We start from the raw sequence: 18,073 nt of genomic DNA, 5'->3' as shown, positions 1-18,073 counted from the left end.
TTAGAGGAACTTTAAAAAACGGGCGGTTTTTATTATAGTTGCGTTTACTAGACTGTATTTATTGATTCATGCAATATGCCAACCCTTCGTTCAAATTGAACCGCAAGGGGTTCACACAAAGCTGCTTAATCAATAGAATCATTAGAGTTGGAAAAGACCGCAGGTCAGCCAGTCCACCCCCGCATGCAGGAAATCCAAGCAAAGCATCCCGAACAGATGGCCATCCAAGCTCTGCCTTAAAGACCTCTCTAAAGAAGGGACTTCACTACACTCCCAGGGATTTGTTCCATGTCGAACAGCCCTTACTGTCAGGAAGATTCCTCCTAAAGGTTGAGTGTGGAAATCTTCTTTTCCTGCGCAGCTATTGCAATCCATTGTATTTTCCGGCGGTCTCCCTGTTCTCTGGAGGCAAGCAGAAAACAAGCTTGCTCCTCTCTCATATTGCACTTCCTTTCAATATTGTAAACAGGGCTATCATACCAACCTCTTACCCTTTCCTTTTCTCCGGCTAAGCATCGACCCAAGCTCCCCTCTGTGTGTTCCTCATAAGGCATGGTTTCACCATTTTAGTCGTTGCCCTTCCTTTGGACCAAACCGCTCCTAGTTTCTCAAGCATCCTTTTTTAAATTTGTGGTGCCTGGGGTGCCCAGTAACTGGACACAGCGTATTCCAGGTGGGGCCGCCTGACCAGCGAGCCAGAATTTACAGTGGTTGTACTATTAGTTCTTCTATTGAATCTAGACACACTAGTACTTTTATATGATGCAGGCCTAAAATTGCATTGGCACTTTTTCAGCTGTCCCGCATCGCACTGTTCATCTCATGTTCAACTTGTGGTCCACTTGGTCTCCCCCAGATCCCATGTTCACATGTAGTTTTCAGTCAGCCAGGTGTTCCCCATCCGATACTGTGCATTTTTATGTTTATTTTTCCGCCCTGAAGTGCCAGAGTACCCTTACATTTCTCCGCTGTTGATTTCATTTTGTTCTAGCTTTGGCCCACGCTTTCCAGTCTATTCAGGGTCATTTTGGATTTTTGATCCTGTCGCTCTGCAAGTAATTAGCTATTCCTCCTCCTATTTGGTTGTCATGCTGCAAGTTGATTACAGGCGTAGGCTCACAATCCTTGTCTATCCAGGTCATTGCATAAAGATGTGTTGATAACACTGGGCCCAAGGACACAGCCCTGTGGGAACCCCACTGGTTCCTCCACTTTCACGGCAGGATGAAAGATGCCATCGTGTTGGAGCACCCTTTTGGGTTCAGCCGGTCAACCAGTTACAAATCCCACATGGAACAGTTTGCCTTGTCTATAGCCCACATTTACACAGCTCAACAAAGCTTTGGGCAAGAATGTCATGGGAAACCTTGTTTCAAAGGCCCTTACAGGCATTAGGAAGATATTGACTGATGATCCACAGCCATTCCCTTCATTCCACCAAGCTCGTAATTTTATCAAAGAAAGAGATTAGATTTGTCTGGCATGGGACTTGTTTTTCTCTGAAACCCATGTTGACTTGTTTGGTGATTAATAGCAATTGCCTTCTGAGATCGTCTTCACCAGACGCTCTTGGTTAATAAGTCTGCCTCTAGAAGTCTTTCCCCTGGTTTTGATGGTCAGACTGACTGGACGATAATTGTTGTGCGGGATCTCTCTTTTTTTCCCTCTTTTGAGAATGGGGACAACGTTTGCCCTCCTCCAGTCTCGGCTGGGATTCTCCTGTGGTTTCCAGGAGTTTCTCGTCAAATATGATGTGCCAATGGCCTCCAATATTACCATTTGGCCAGTCTTTTAGTACCCTTGCGTGATGTGAGTTCATCTGGTCCTGGAGACCATTGGCCTGTTCAGACTGCCAAATAAAGGCTGCCTTCATGGTCTCGTTTGGAGGTAGGCTATTTTAAATGATGCATGTCCTATTAGAGTCCGGAGGTCGCGCCAAAGCCACACTCCATGCCTAAGCACTGAAGTGCAGCTTGGTGCAGCTTCCAGATTCTTAGGATGCATGTCCATTCATTGTTAAACAGCAATACCCTCCAACAGAGACACCGAAGCAGCTTGTAGTTTGGCAATCCTGTAACGGCCTTAAATTATTCATTAGATTAACCAAGGTATTCCTCTACTATCTGCTTTACTGTATTGCTGAGCTGAATTCCTCTTTCTGTCCTCTGCGTCCATTTACCTCGGAGGTCTGTTGAGCCAACCCTTTTGCCTTTCTGAGAGACTGAGGGCAAAGAAGGGTGTGTTGAGTATTCTGCTGCCTTTTCTTTGTTTGTTTTTGTTCTTTGTCTTCTGTGTACACATTTTTGCCATCTTTTCTTCCTTCCCCGCAGTGGCCGTACCATTTCCGTTCTTCTGTCCTTTTGCTTGCGTGGCAGCGGACTTATCCACAAAAAGCCCTCTTTTATTGTTTTTAACCTCTCTGACAAGCCTGAGTTCAATCTCGGATCTGCGCTTTTTTAGCTTTTCCTGACGATTTATCCCTGACATGGTTCCTGCTGAATTTCTTTGAATTCCGTTTTTGTGATTTCCCCCTTTTTTTTCCCTTTCCATTTCCTTATACATGTTGCCCGTTTTTAAAACTGCTCAGACTCACGTTGAAGATTTTCACTTAGTAGACAATCCATCCTGGTTTCTTGAGACACACATCCCGTTTTTCTTTTCTTTCCTCACTGGGGAACCTGTTGTTGGAAATTGTTGCCCTTTCAGTACTCTGCTCTTTTGAGAAAGTCCCATCCGTTCCTGAACTCCTTTATCCTTTTAGTATTTCATGACCATAGAATCACCGCTCCAATAAACTTCTCTAATGTTTACTGAATCCGCTCGCATCCTAAAGGTCCTAGAATGCGTGTCTATCCTGACGCTATGGCCTGGCTTTCATCCTTGTGCCACTCTTGGTAACAAACTCCAGAAGCAACATGGTCCTTCCACCCTAGGATTCCCACCACTTGCACCACCATTAACGCAAGTCACTCTTTGTTTTGTGGTAGGACTCAGATCTAAAATAGCTGACCCCTCTTGTTGCCTCTCCAATTCACCACCTTTTGGGCAATGGAAATTTGTCTTCCAGGGCAAGTGAGGAATTTGCCCAGGACCTTGAGGATATTTTTGGCTGAGTGTTGCACTTCCAGCTCTGGGTAAATTACCTTGTTAGTGTATTTTGATGTTGAATGTGCCACCTCTATTTTTTTTTTGTCACCGACCTTATCTCCTGTTTTTTCTGTTCTTTCTGAGGGTGTGTGGTCCATACTGTTTCTAGAAAAGGCCTACATTTCCCAACTTGCCCTCACGTCCTGAATTGGGGTGTCCTGTAGCAGACTTCCCACCATAACACATCCTTGTTGGTTTCCCTGCCCCTTTATTTTTAGTCCAGATCGCTCTCCTCCACTTGGCTTCGTACATTGAATTGATGTCCGGGATCTCTTCACTGGTGTAACTATCTCTGACATATAGTGGCTGATTCCTCCTCCTTTCTTGTTTGGAATGCCCTCCTCCTTTGCGTCGGTTGCCTATCTTCTCTTAAAAAGGTTTACTACCCTCGCTATTTTCCCCACTTCCATTATGAGGAGCCTCTTTGTCTTTTCCATTCCAGGTTGTTCCGTGATGGCCTGATTCAGATGCTATATTTTGGCTTTGTTTGTACTAGGAGTTCGAGTTGCATCTTGCTCTGATTTCCCCATTCTCTGTGCATTAGTGCGTAACAGACCTCACAGACCTAGGGGTTCTGCAGCAACAATACAATAGCATATACAATTTTTAAAACAAACACGGTTATTACACACTAATTATTATGACAAGTCAAAAATATAAAATCCCTTAAAAATTCACCACGAGTTAAACAATATAAAACATACCAAAAGCAACCACCCCAATAAGAAGGCTTCTTGGGCCAATAAGTTAATTAATAAGACCGAGAGGAAAAGAAAGGTTTTTTTTGCCTGCTGGCGGCAGGGGAGGAGAACAGGAAGGGGCCAGTATAGCCTCCACCTCCATGCACAGGGAGTCTAACAGGCTGGGGACAGCCGTCCTGAGAAGGCATCTATCTCTGTTCCTCACCAAACGAGGCCTGTGATGGTTGATTGAGACCAAGAGAAAGCCTGTCCCCCTGAAGATCCTTAAAGATGTTCCTGGCAGTGTTCATAAGGGGATATATGGTCCTTTCACATGTGTTTGTTGGTTTATAGCCAATTATTTTTGAAGGGACAATCGTGCCTTGCCGGTTTAATTCCTTGTAGTGCCTCCTCAAATCTCCTGGTTAAATATTCGCCAGAAAACAATAGATGGGTCTTTTGAGCAGCCCAATTTCCAAGCCAGTCTTAGAAATAGATATTTTCTGGCCAACAAATTTACCTCCTAAAACTCCTTTATATTAAATGTCAAAACTGAAAAACATATTTCTGGCAAACTCTATGTTCATAGGAAAAACAAGAAAAAAAAAAAAAAACCAATAAAACGTTTTGTCATTACTACTTTGCACTTTAATACTTCTTTCCTGGTGTGTTGTTTTCATTGAAACAGCAATTGTTCTTCCCAGTTTTGACGCTCATTATAATGGCAGGCGCTTTGGCTGGGTGCCATGATGATTTGAATGAAGTAGACATTGGCCAGTTCGTATATCTTGAAAGTTTTGTGGTCGCAGAAGTTTGCAGAGCAAGTTTTTGCAGAAGTTAAGCAGATTTTTTCATTGTCAATGTTTTAAACTGGTGCTTCGAAACATTGCATTACTTGAAAAATGCGCTCTTTACTTAAATTTAAACTGTGTACAAGCAAAACTGGCAGTGTTCTTTTATTATTTAAATTTTGGGTGGTGGAGGGGGGAAGTATTACAGTAAACAGGGATTGTTCTGCTGGTTTGTTAACTTTCAGTTCTTTCTCCTCATTCTGTGATTTGAGCTATTATTTCCTGACAACTTCGAGAACTGCTATTTGAATGTGGAAATGCTTTGGTTCAGTAAGTTTCATAATTTGTGTTTGTGATAATTGAAGTAGAATTCATAACTTTTAGCTAGCTCTTGTCCAAAAAAGGTGGTACACACTGAAACCTGTCAAGATTAATGTGGTGTGTGTGTGGGGGGAGGTTCTTTTCTTGTTGGGCTGTCCTGGCTTTCACATATGTATTGGTTCTTCTTTCTTAATTTTGTGAAATGGTGGCTGTCTGTGCTGCTATGAGTTTTCCTCTGTCTGCCTGCTTCAAAATTTCTGCCATGCCTGTTTTTTAAGACTCATGCTGGCATGCTGTGAAATACTGTAGTGCAAATATGAATTAGCATTAAACACAATGGGACTATAGGACTATCTGATGCGAACTATCAGGGAACATTATTACAATCCTGGTGATGATGATCAGCATCCTAAGCCCACAGATTGGATGGAACTTTTCCACCTTGGTACAAATTGGGTTCTCAGGGACTCCTTGGGATTGCCGCCCTCCCTCCTCTTTCCATACCATGGAGAAAGGGATCTGGGGATGTGGCGAGTGACCCCATTCTGAGCCAGGAATTTGGTATTAGACATGAACTGCACTCATGCCAGGCTCTTGATAGCCATTGTACCGAGGGCATGGTCCCACAGTCTTCACTATCTGCAGATTTCCGGGTTGGATGGTAAAAATGGGAATTCCTTTTTCACTACAGGGGAATCTCGTGTTGTTTATTTTCCGATGCTTGCTAATGGAGATTCCTAAACATGGGGAGAGACCGCTTGTCCAGGGAGAGAGAAGCGGTGGCAACCTTGAGGAGTCCAGGCAAGCTAAAATACTTGACTCAGGAAATTGGTTTTCATTACTTTTTTAAAATCTAAACCATGATTCAATAGTGTCATCATACCCCAATGCTTATGCTGTAAGCCATAGTTAAGAGGACAGGGAGTGGGGTACTAGAGTTAATTAAGAGTGATCAGGAAGCCACATGGATCCATCTCTGTAATCATGAGCAAAAGAAATAGGAAGCGTCTGTCTAAATAGGTTTTTGAGGGGCGGGGGTTTTTTTCCGGGCTTTGTCGGCCCCATGTTGGCTTAAATATTAGAAAACATAGGCCACGTAGCCGGATAAACCCACAAAAAATATGGTGCTGTGCCATGAATGGCCTTCAATGGTTTTAGACATGTCGTTCCTATTGCTCATTCACTGGTTAATTTGCCGCCAAAAAAAACCCCACAACCTTCCTGAAAAAGTGTATTGCGAATTGAAATCACATTTAACCATAGTTACCTGTTTGCTTTAACAGTTAACATAGTGTAGGAAGCCATGAATACATACAGAACCTGGCCGCAAGTTGGGACTGCAGAGATCAACACTGCAGCTCCCTGGAACCTATCAATGTTTATATGTAGCAGACCTGCGCTACAACAGTAAGTACAACATGAAATCAAGTCATCAACATAAAATAGTCAGAACATTAATTCACTAACAATCATTCAATCAGTTCACAAAAGAAAAAAGAAAAGAAGAAAAAAAAAAAAGAAAGAAAAAAAAAAAAAGAAAGAGGATAAATCACCTGTTATTAAAGCAACCGTTGGTTTATTTGATTATCATGTTTATAGTATTATGCCTTGTTCCAGGTCCTCTCTACTGATTTGGAACAGGAGGGAAAATATAGTAACTTATGACTATCATTTGAAAGGGGCTCTGCAGGGCCACATCAGGTACAATTGTTTGCTCAATGCGAGATTTCTTGCTAGCAGCATCTCCAGCAGGCCAGCTGTCCAGACTTTCTTTTAAAATCACCCAGCGAAGGCAGTCCCCACCCCCCCCCTCTCTAGGCAATTGGTTTCATTGCCCAAACTGATCTTTTGCCTGTCAAGACACGTTCCTTCTACATGTTCAGTGAAAATCTACTCTTCTCTGTAACTTAACAAACCATTAGAACGAACTAGCTTCCCACCCTGCTGAGATAGCAGAGCAAGAAACTGGCACCCTTCCTCTTTGTTGCAAGCCTTTGCAGGTATTTGAAAACGAGTGCGCATATCATGTCACACGTATCCTTCTCTTCACCGTTTACAGGGAGTAGTTTGTGTCTTCATTTTAGTTAGCAAGTGATATTAAAAAATAATTGTAGCTTCTTAACATCTGCAAACAAATATAGAGTATAAATATATATTTGCACCTAGTCATTCAAACGTGGTGTATATTTGTATAATATTACACCGTCAAACCGCATAACTGTTCTTCCTAGCACAAAGACCATTGTTGTCACTAGATATGTCTTGATTCTGACCCTACTCTAATTTGTTCTGATAAGAGATTGCTTTTAGTTTTGTTCTATTATAGAATGGCCAGGTTCTATCTCCCTTTCTTGTGGCAAGTAAATGGAAATGCCCTACAGAAATGTGCTGCCAGGACACGAGTGGGGGAATGTGTTGGCCCCTGCAGCTATTATGCCCTGTCAGACTGCAAATCACATCAGCCTTAGCTATTGCAAGCCACGGTGGAGATACAATCCTACACATTCTGGATGTCCTTGTACAGTTTTACGCCATCCCTACTGGTAACATTCTGAGCCAACTAATGAGAAGCCCACTTTTACCATAGAAGGTGATGTTACTTTTCAAAACAGCTGAGATGTAAATTTTACTTGGTATCTTAAATCAGGAGGAACTTAACTTAACAGTAATCACCACAGACCAAGTGGAAGCAACGGCTTGCAAAATCCCATCATCCCATAAGTTAGTTGTTGGTAATAGTGCCAGTTATGAATCTTCGGTGATATGTTAAAACTAGGCTTTCCTCCATAATGTATTTGCATTTATATTGTCGAATATGTATATGGGCTTTGCATAAGCTAGAATATTTAAAAGTTAAAATAGGTTTGTGTGGTAGTTTAAGGAAGAGGGGGAAGCTGTAATTTTTCTTTTTTTTTCCCCTACCAGATAAAAAAAAAAGACAACATTACCGTTAGATTACTTTTTAGATGTTGCCATTTCTTCAAAGGAAACAAACCTAGAATGCTAGCAATGATATTCAGATCAACTTCCCATATTGTTTTCATTCATTAGGGCTGAATGATGATGAGAACACCATAGATTTGACCAACATATCTGTGCTCAATGTAGAAAACTCTTCAAAGAAAGCATTCAAAGGTACTACTGCTGTCATAACACATTTTGTATTCAAACATTATTGGCCTTCCTAATGTTCTTCCTTATATTGTGTTTACAAATACTTTCAACTTTATATATAGAACTATTATTTGTTCCCCCCCGCAGCATTCGCTTGAAGAGCTCTTATAGAAACTGTATCCACAATCAAGTCGCTATACTGTCTTAAAAATGATCGGTAGCTTTAGGTTGTAATTTTTCGTTCCTTATTGATATTTCATGGCACTACTATCCTCAAGTTTTGGCATATAGTAGCAGGAAAAAGTTGGTGAAGTGTTTTTGTCTCAGCGTTCAGGCCGCTTTTTGGCCTTCTCCAGATGTGTGATTCTGGCTAGAGCCTGACCAGGAGTATTTCAGTCCACCATTTTTGGCCATATCGTTATTAAGCAAGCCAGTATGTACACGGTTTATAGTAACATAGGTGGTATAATGAAGGCGACCGACCAATGTTGCCTCTGGTCCTGAATCGAACGGTGGTGTGTTGATAGTGGGCTTAGCAAGAATCGTGGGGCAGCGGGTCGGGTTCGTTGAGGTACCGATCAGGGTACAGTTAAGTGGGGTTTCAAGGCGTGATAAAACAGGTCGTCAGAGGAAAGTGCTGCTCGAGGAATATGGGGAATGATAACCGGGGTTTGCAGCATGGAAGGGGTGTGAGCGTAGCCACCAAGGGTTAGAAAGGCGTAGGGGTTTGGGCGAGCGGCTCAGAGTCGGGTTTCGTTTCGGGTTCTGTGTCTAGATAGGCTTAACCCCTGTTCCAGTCCCGTCAACATCAGTGGTTTCAAAGTCAAAACAGTAGTTAAAGACAATTAAAGTACCAACAGCAACAGTAATGACCCAGAGTAAAGGGAAAGATGTAAGTGGTTTTCCCAAAGTACACATATAGCAGAGTAAACCATATAGCCAGTACCTTAGACCACAGCATGTAAAACCACAAGTGTTGTCACATTAGACAGGTGTAAAATAATAGGTCCGCGACTCCTCCAAACTCACGTGGTGTTTCCACTGTCGTCAGCCTCAGCCGATTTGGGGCCATGTGCGGTGAGGACGGTGGCGTACTGTGGGCGAGTTGGCGTATGTTGTTGCGTCACGTTGGCTTGGCTAGTGGGCTGGTTGTATGATCACAGTGGCCCTGGTAGTGTTCATAGTGTTTGAAACGTGGGGTCAGAATGGTAGTAGGTGACGTGGGCAACCAGGATGGCTGACAGGAGTTCGATCCAGCATCGGTGACAGATGCTGCCACCCCAGAAGAAGTTGTCCCTACGTACTTAAAACAAATGTTTGTGTCGTCTTACAATTCATTTTGCTCTCTCCCATATAAAGAACCAGTTTTTGTTTTTTAGATATTGTAGTTTTTAGACAACAAATGAGGGAATTCATTGTTTCCACGGAGTCTGTGCCAAAATCTCCTTAACAAGTTCTCATCGTTTAATTGCTTAATGAGTCATCCGCTAGTTGACTGAGTTTGATGTTGTTACAACACACACTGACACAATATGTTTCTGTGATCCTCACTCGTCATCTTTATTACAGACTTCCTCAGGACTGTAAATACTTCTTATCTCTATCTCTCTCTCACTAGCCTCGCACCCCCTCCATGCCACATGAGTGGTGGTATAATTTGTCATGTCTTCAATTTGGGTGGGGTTTGTGGGATGGGGAGCTCCAACTTCAGGTTTTGAGTTAATGGTGCTATAAATCACTTTAGGATGAAGTCAAGGACGGGTTTGTTTTTTTCCTGCGGCTGCTAAGAAATGAATGTGGGGGGGGGATGGGTGGGTGGGGGGGGGGGTGGGGGTGGGTGGGGGGGGGGGGGGGGGGGGTTCGGATTTTTGGTGGGGGGTGGGGGATGAGAGTGGATGGGTGGGGAGGGGGGGTGGGCATGGTTGTTAGAGGTGTGGTTGCTTGGTGTGGTTTCGGCTGCACTGCTGGGGTGTGAGGGGTTTGTGGGGGGGTGGGGGGTGCTTGTGGGGGTTGGCTTGGTGGTGTGGTGTTTTTAGTTGTTATTAGTGGTGTGGCGCTGATGCCTGGCTGGGTCTGGGTTTGGGTTGTTTGCTTTTGGGTGTTTTGTCGTTGGGTGTGGCTTGGGTAGTTTCTTTGTTTCTGGGGGGTGGGTCGTAGGTGGTCTTTGTGTGGGGTCTTTTTGTCTTTGTGGTGTGTGTAGGCTTGGTAGTTTTCTTTGGTGGGGTGTTGGGGTTAGGGGGTGTCTTTGTTTTTGTTGTGTGGTTGTTTTAGGGTCGGGTTTGTTTGGAACCCTTTCACCATGAATCAGTTCAGTTCAGTTCATATTTATTACAGTCATAGACCAGCACATACCATTAATCAAATAATTTTGTTAGATAAGAATTTATTCACTCCTATTTTTAACTGTCTAAAAAGAAGCTATAGATGAAATGACTATTTTTGTGTGCATTAATATTTAGGCCATCAGTACTGAAATTACCATCTTGCTATAGTTCTTTGATGCACTGAAACATATTTATAAACATGAAAAGATACATACCATCACATGTAAATGTCACTGGTTGTTGAAAACCTTCAATTTCTATTGAAATCTTGATGCTTGAGTTCTCTCCACTGATGTTTCGTTGCAACATTACTGGACTCAACACAAAGCCTGGGTTTGTATCATGGTTATTATGGGGAAACTTGGTCCTCAGCCTGTGAACAACATGCATATAAATCAGGAGTGTGCAACTATGAGAAGCTAGGGGGCCACATTAACCTTTCAGGACTCCTTAGACTGTAACCTTTCCTGCAAAAAATAACGATGTTTAAAAAAGTTAGTACAGTATTGTTGAAGGTACACTTTTCGTGGAAAAAGGCTTTTTGGGGGAAAATAAACACATAACAGTAATTAAAACCAACTACTTTCACCAATGTGTTTATATCTATGTAGTGTGCTAAAAAGCTGCTACTTCTCTTCAAATCTGTTTAAGTGTTGGACCAAAGCAGCTCTGGTTCAATCTAGCAGGGCTAGTCTTACATTCTCAGAAGTCAGTCACACAGATTTCTGAGGGACTCCTCCCTCTCCCTTCTTTTGATTTTGGAAGATCCTTCACATATCTTTCTAATTTTAATCCCCTATTAAAGCCATCTATACTGATGGCCATCACTGCTGCACGTGGTATCCAGATATCAACATGTTACAGCTTATCGATATACATTTTATGCATGTGTTCTGTACTATATTTTGTCTGTCATTAATCTCCCACCATTTATTATCAACCTCTGAGTATATACTGTTAGAATCAAGAAGCTGATCCATTTTTTAAACAAGTATCTTACAAGCCTCCTCTTATACCTATCAGATCAGTTCCCAAACATCTCAGTCTACATACCATGTATTCTAGTGATCTGAAAATATCTCCCCAATTGAATAAAATAAATTTCTGAACAGTTTAAAAAAGTAAACAACAGAGGGAAGAGGAACTCACACCGAAATCCACACTGCAGTCCCAGAGTGTATAGTGAGCGTGTGTGTCTGTGTTTGTATGTAACCCAGTTCCCCCTTCTGTCTGCCACTGCAAAAACACATTGTCTTTCTAATGTTCAGCTGTAAATGCTGTTGTTTATGTTGCCCGGCCTCATTTATGCACAAGAGGAACTCATAACCAGGCTTGGAGGAACTTCAAAGTTTGCAGAATCATTAAATTATGGTATTTCCAGGTTCACACTGGGAAGCTGTTTTTAAATGTCTCCAGAGATAGGTATGAGACGTACCCAAATAACTCAATGGAGAAATCCAAGATTTCAGCGTAGCACATTCACTGCCTTCCCTACTGTCAAACTCTTCTGTAGCATCAAAGGGTTCCTGCTCTTTTAAACTTAATTCTTGTTTAGAGTGAAACATTAAGAACATACCTCTAATACAAATACAAAATCAAATGCTGTTCATTGTTCCCTTAGTTTTAGGAGTGGTGGTGGCTGGGAAAGAGGGGCTTGTGACACTTCTGCAGTATTGTTCACAATAATTACTGCAGATAAGGCTCTGCATGGTTCACAATAATTTTACAATATAGCAGACTGGGCTGAAACAGTCTACATGCTATTCTTCCAGTCTTATTAACTGCTTTTATCCTTACACTGAAGGCTGGTTGAGAGAAAAGAAAGCAACAATCTTAAAATGCAGTTCACTGTTATATTCCTATTTAGAGGGCTGTATTTACAGAATGGTTTGGATTGCTAGTCAAACCCTCCCACCCCCACCCCCTGTACTTCTCAAATTGAAGCAGACTATATTTTCTGATATCGTCTGAGCCAAATAAAACACTAAAATATAAAAGCTTTACAATCCATTGACTTGCATTCAGAATGGATGTATTTTAAGTGTTCAAACCCCTTGAAAGGGCAAATGAAGACAGACTGAAGTTAAAATAGAGACTCTGGTGCTAACTTTTAAAATCTCCTCAGTCACATGGGCACACACACACAGGCAATATTTTGTTTTAGGACTCCTCTAGTATTTCAAGAATAGTGGAATCATTAGAAGTGCCGCATATACATTAATATGTAGTTAGTTTCAGAAATCAGCTCTTTCCTACTTTATTTTTTAAAATAAAACAATGACGTTTGCTTTATAAAAGGCTTTATGAGAGACAGAATTAGTATTTGACCTGGGCATGCATTAACATATGCCATATGAAACAAAATATCCAAGTTTTTCCTGTGGCCAATAAGTGAAATCAGTGCTGATATTTATGTCCTTGAAAGGGTACACATATGGTTTAGACATTCCACTCAAATACTGACAGTCAGTTGGCATGAAACTGCTGCTTACTTTGCAATGGCTTCACAGAATGCTTCTTGTTCTTGATTTTGCCCTTCAACATTTTTTAGAAGTTTATTTCCTGTTGGCAGGCTAGTGGTCCCACAGTCTGTCTGAAATGTACCAATAAAAAACAGAAGGAGTGAAATACATAACTCATTGAAAACACATTTAAAAGGCATGCCTCTACAAACTGCAAGCAAGAATTCAATAACAGTTTCATGAAAATAATGATTATCTGACTGGCTTTTTAAATAACAAATATTTTGCATCACTCTGGCAGGTTACAGACCGCCTGTTTGGGGCGGTCTGCACCCGCCCCTTTCCCCGGTGTATCGGGGCCTCAGCGGTTAGACCGGCAGCCACTGAGGCCCCAATGCGCTGCTTTCCGGGCTGCGGGGAAGTGGCAAAAGGCCGCTTCCCCGCAGCCTGGAAAGGACATCCCGCGGCGGCGGGGAGGAGGAGAAAGGGGCTGCTTGGCCCCTTTCTCCTTTGCGTCACTGAGCGCAGCCGTGTGAAGGCTGCGCCCAGCGGTGCAAACCAGGAAGGAGCTCCGAAACGGAGCTCCTTCCTGCTCCACGCTAAGGGCTCACTAAGCGCCCTGGCGCGGAGCGACGATGTCACGTCCGCGCCACCCCATATAGAGGCGGCACGGTCGTGATGTTGTCATGGCGGCGGCCGTGTGGAACAGCCGCCGCCATTTTGTGCGCGCAGAGCGCGCACTAGGGTTAGAGGTTGCGGAAGCACCGCCCCTTCTTAACCCTAGTACGCACTCCGCGCGTACTATATAGCCCGTCTGTAACGGGCCTCTGATTTAAAAACACTACTGAAATTTATTGCTGATAACCCAATAGTGTTTTAAAGGCAATCATCTATTTTATTTCAAAAAAGGTTTTTCAAATGGATATGGATTTTATTTTCCAAGATGACAAAAGTCAAATTAAAGCCAAGGAAACTTCAATTTCAGAATCTTTCAATAAGTAAGATAACTTCGCTTCCACAATTTGACTACAGCATGTAAATACACCAATATATAACCAAAAGAGAGCAAGCATGGTGTAGTGGTTTAAGCAATGGACTATTACTCTTGAGAACAGGGTTTGAATCTCAGCTTGGCCATGGAAACCCACTGGGTGTCCTTGGGTAAGTCACACGCTCTCAGCCTGAGAGGATGGCAATGGCAAACGCCCTCTGAAGAAACGTGCTAAGAAAACCCCGTGACAGATTTGCCTTAGAGTCAGCATAACTTTGAAACTACCATAACTTGGAAACTGGGCAAACAACAACAACAACAGCCAAAAGGAGTATGTAATGCAGCTTTCACTATAATAATGTGTTGTATCACATAGCGGAATAGAGTGCTGGCAAAATGCAATCTCTCTTAACCCTACAAATCCCATGTAAATTCAAAACCTGCCCTAAAATAATAATAATAATAATAATAATAATAATAGGTTTTATTTATCTACCGCCCAATCACTAGGAATCCGAGCGGTTTACAACAGAGGGGATAATAGACAGTTCCCTGCCCTCAGGCTTACAACCTAAAAGACACGACACAAAAGGAGAAGGGAATGGTGAGGGGGGGGATCAGGTCCAGCATTCTTCTCTCCCTCTGAGGCCTGAACCAAGGCAGATGGACCTGAGGGAGGGCTCTTCTTCTTCAGAATGGCCCTGGTGGAACTGGGCCTGCCTATTCTCTCCCTCACAGGCCGAAAGATGACAGTTATGGAGGGAAATTTTTTGGGGGGAGTCTTTGAATTTGGGGAATCTGGAAGCATGGGTGCCATAGAGAAGGAGAATTTCTATTACAAAAGCAGGTATTGTTTTGTGTAATGGTGAATTTGAGGCTAGATTCATCTATTCTTGTGGAAATTATCCTCAGTGTTATAAAGACAGCAACCAAAGTTGAAAAATAATGTGGTCAGAAGCATGTTTCTGCAATTGATAAGTTCTGCAGTAATCCCATCAAAGTCCCCATATTAATAGTCAGTCTATCCTCAATAACAAAGGTATACATCCTGATGGTCTTAGTAGTCCCATCTTTTCAGCACTACTTCAACGCAGCAGTATTATAGAGCATCTGATGAACTGATTCCAAGATACACTGAACCTAAGATATGAATTTATGAAAATATATTGATGCCTGATGCTGCTTACACTAGTGATTTCCAAACTGCTGTTCCTCACTAGCATACAATCATCACTTGGTGATGTGAATGTCTTGGCATCAACAGTTACTCCTACTACTAGGCTTCTTCTAGCCAGACAGCTGCCACCGCTAGCAAAAAGATGCTGTGCAGCTGAGCCATCTTCTCATTAATGAGTTTTTCAGCTGAAAGAAAAAGGATGTCAGTAGGGGCAGGGAAATAGATTAGGCTTCTAAACTATGACTCTGGACTGTCATAATGTTCCATGAATAAGGCAGACAGACTTCACATTAAAAACCTTCATCTACAAACCCCTAGATTCACAAAAATGCAGCAGACGTCTATTGAATTCTCCACCATCTAAGCAGTGTGCCCCCAGAAAGATTTCCTGTTTGATCTGGATAGTATAATTTCACTAACTGCAATCATGGACCACCCACCTTAGGATCATTTCTTTCTTCCTGCCTCTGCTGCTCTGTGTTACTCAAACAAATTCACTAAAATACATACAAGTAGACACCTTAAACCACTAAATATGTGCTACATTTTTGTCCCATCTTTCCATTAAAAACATTAGCACTATGGATCACTAATAATCATTAAACTGAATTACAAATTAGACACTGAAACTATAAAAATCATCACAATAATCAAAACCATCATCATCATCATCAATCAGGACTTAATCACTATTCCCACTAAATCTGCTTAGAAATTCATAGACATTACATGGCAAAGCAAGCAACAGGCTCTGAATCCATGTTCAAAATCCAAGCAAGTGGAATGGAGTGTAATAGAATTCCTATTAAAGAAACCAGAGCACATGACACTCTTAGTTCTCATTATTTAGTCTTAAAATAATCTAATCTTTTATGGTTTCTGCCCCCAGTTTCCAAGATATACAGTTCAGCAGCATTCTTGATGAATTAAGTTCGGAAAGGAGATGTAAGGTTTACTTCAGAAGTCTGTGGAACATTTTAGTCATGTTACTAAAAAACTTGAATGAACGTTTATGCAGTTGCTATTAGCCAAGTCAAATAACTCATACAAGACAGTATGAACAACTTGAAAATAGAAATTGGTAAAATTCTGTAGTTCCTGCCACCTGTGCCACTTTTGTGCCAGCTAGTTTAATCACACATTTGCTTCTGATTTAAAGTAATGTGTCACATGGCCATGCCACAGCAGGAGATGTTCCATTTAACAGTGCCAAAGTAGACTCTGAACAGCAACATATAATCAGGCAAGCATCTTTTATGCAACAGAAATAAGGCAACAGGGCGAAACAGACCACCCCTTTGCACTGCCTTCCAGGCGGTTTGGGAGTGCGGCATTTACACACTGCATGCTCCCAACCCGCCCAGAAATCTCCTGGCCATTTAGCATGTACACAGTGCATGGTGGTAAAGCATTATGAAGGAAGCTTCCAGATGCAGTGCAGGTGGTAAAGCCAGCTGATGGCCGCCAGGAAAAGGAGTGGATTTTTGCAGCTCCTTTTTTGGGCAGCTGCAAGGCAGATTGAGGCCCCAATCTGGCTTTTACCCCTAAATTGGATCCAGTCTGCCTTTTGTGGGGAACCAGAAATTACATGAGGACTGAAGTATGCTGGACCTACAATGATTAAAATATAATCTTAGCGTGCATTCACACTGCAGAAATAAAGAAGTTTGTCATCACTTTATTGCCATGACTTAATACTATGGAATTCTGGGATTTCTAGTTTTGTGAGATATTTAGCCTGTCAGAGAGCTCTGGTGTCCCTATCAGCTACACATCTGCAATGCAGCAGCAGCCTTAGATTGAATCCAGAAATTCTCCACATGGGATTGCTTTCCCTTATCTGTATCACATAATACTCAAAAGAGGACTTGCAAGTTGACTTTTGCTGATACACTCTAAGCTACAGAAAATGACACTGGCTCACAAGCAGTTGCCCACCAGGGATACTACTCTTTAGTACCACATGGAGACTAAGAAACAGTAGCCGCACTCGGATATAATGCTAAACCACAGTTTAGCAATATGTCCAGAACTGGGCTTGTTATTATGTCTGAACCAGGAGCTGCAGTTAGTTTTTAGCTATAGTTTATAGTTACAAATAATGACTGTGAACCCAGGCTTAATGATGAATTGTGGTTAGCTGAAAACAAATACTCCTGATCTCTTCCCTGCAGCAGACGAAAAATGAGGTGATGAGAATGTATAAACCCATGGCTCATTCATCAGCACTGACCCATAGCCTATCATTGTCCAAAACTTTGGAATGAAACAAACAAACAAACAAAAAATTAAAATATACATTCTGTACTCTTTTCAAAAGTTTGCGCTGTATAGGCCCCAAAATGGCTTTTCTACTTTTTCAGGTGATTCTTAGGTTTCAAAAAAATATGAACTGCTTTTTTGTATCACAAAATGCAGGATTTTATTTTTATTTGTGCTAATTTTAATCTATCTGAGAAGTGCAGTGTAGCCACAGAGACTATTCCCTGCTTTCCTGCTGACTAAAGGCAAGGGCTCCACTGTAAACAATGCACACCATAACATGGATAAAGAAAGACCTGGCCCTCTCTTTCAAGCTTGTTTCTGGAGAGAAGATTATCCCTGGGATGCTGTTGTATGTAATTCACAGATGTCAAGAAATCCTGCCCCCAATTCAGTTTGACAGATAAAGAACTGCTTCTCTTACAGAAGATGGACATGATGTGATCACAAATCTGCAAATATACACATTTTAACTAAACTGTGGAAGGGTGATATTGTCAGTTTGTTGCTGTGTGCTTAAACAAATGTTACACAAAAGCACACTTTCCCTGTTTAGGTGTAATAATAAAGAAAAATTTATTCAGAATATAAAGTGGATACAGTGGTACCTCGGGATACGAAATACCCAGGTTACGAAATTTTCGGGATACGAAAAAATCCCATAGGAAATCATTGTTCCGGGTTACGAATGTTTTTTCGGGATACGAAGAAAATTTTTGGTGCTTTTTTCAGCTTTTTCGCACGAAACGCGGCTTTTCCCCATTAGCGCCTATGGCAATTTGGCTTACGAAGGCTTTTCGGGTT

General features: G+C 41.9%; 2 protein-coding genes across 2 annotated transcripts in view; both read right to left on the bottom strand.

Annotated features, from left to right (window-relative positions):
• Positions 1-12,973, bottom strand: part of LOC121927575 (phosphatidylinositol 4-phosphate 3-kinase C2 domain-containing subunit alpha-like) — a 376,515-nt gene extending 363,542 nt beyond the window's left edge. The window contains exons 1-2 of the mRNA XM_042461292.1: positions 12,870-12,973; positions 10,593-10,750 (exon numbers count right to left, since the gene is read on the bottom strand). Of these exons, the coding sequence (XP_042317226.1) occupies positions 10,593-10,686 (94 nt within the window). The 5' untranslated portion in view covers positions 10,687-10,750; positions 12,870-12,973. The remainder of the gene's footprint in view (positions 1-10,592; positions 10,751-12,869) is intronic.
• Positions 1-18,073, bottom strand: part of USH1C (USH1 protein network component harmonin) — a 185,591-nt gene that overhangs the window by 93,958 nt on the left and 73,560 nt on the right. The window lies entirely within an intron of this gene.

Source organism: Sceloporus undulatus, chromosome 1 (assembly GCF_019175285.1).
Source record: "Sceloporus undulatus isolate JIND9_A2432 ecotype Alabama chromosome 1, SceUnd_v1.1, whole genome shotgun sequence".
Taxonomy (NCBI): Eukaryota; Metazoa; Chordata; class Lepidosauria; order Squamata; family Phrynosomatidae; genus Sceloporus; species Sceloporus undulatus.
Note: the sequence above shows the minus strand (reverse complement) of the source record. Positions and strands in the feature narration are given on the sequence as shown.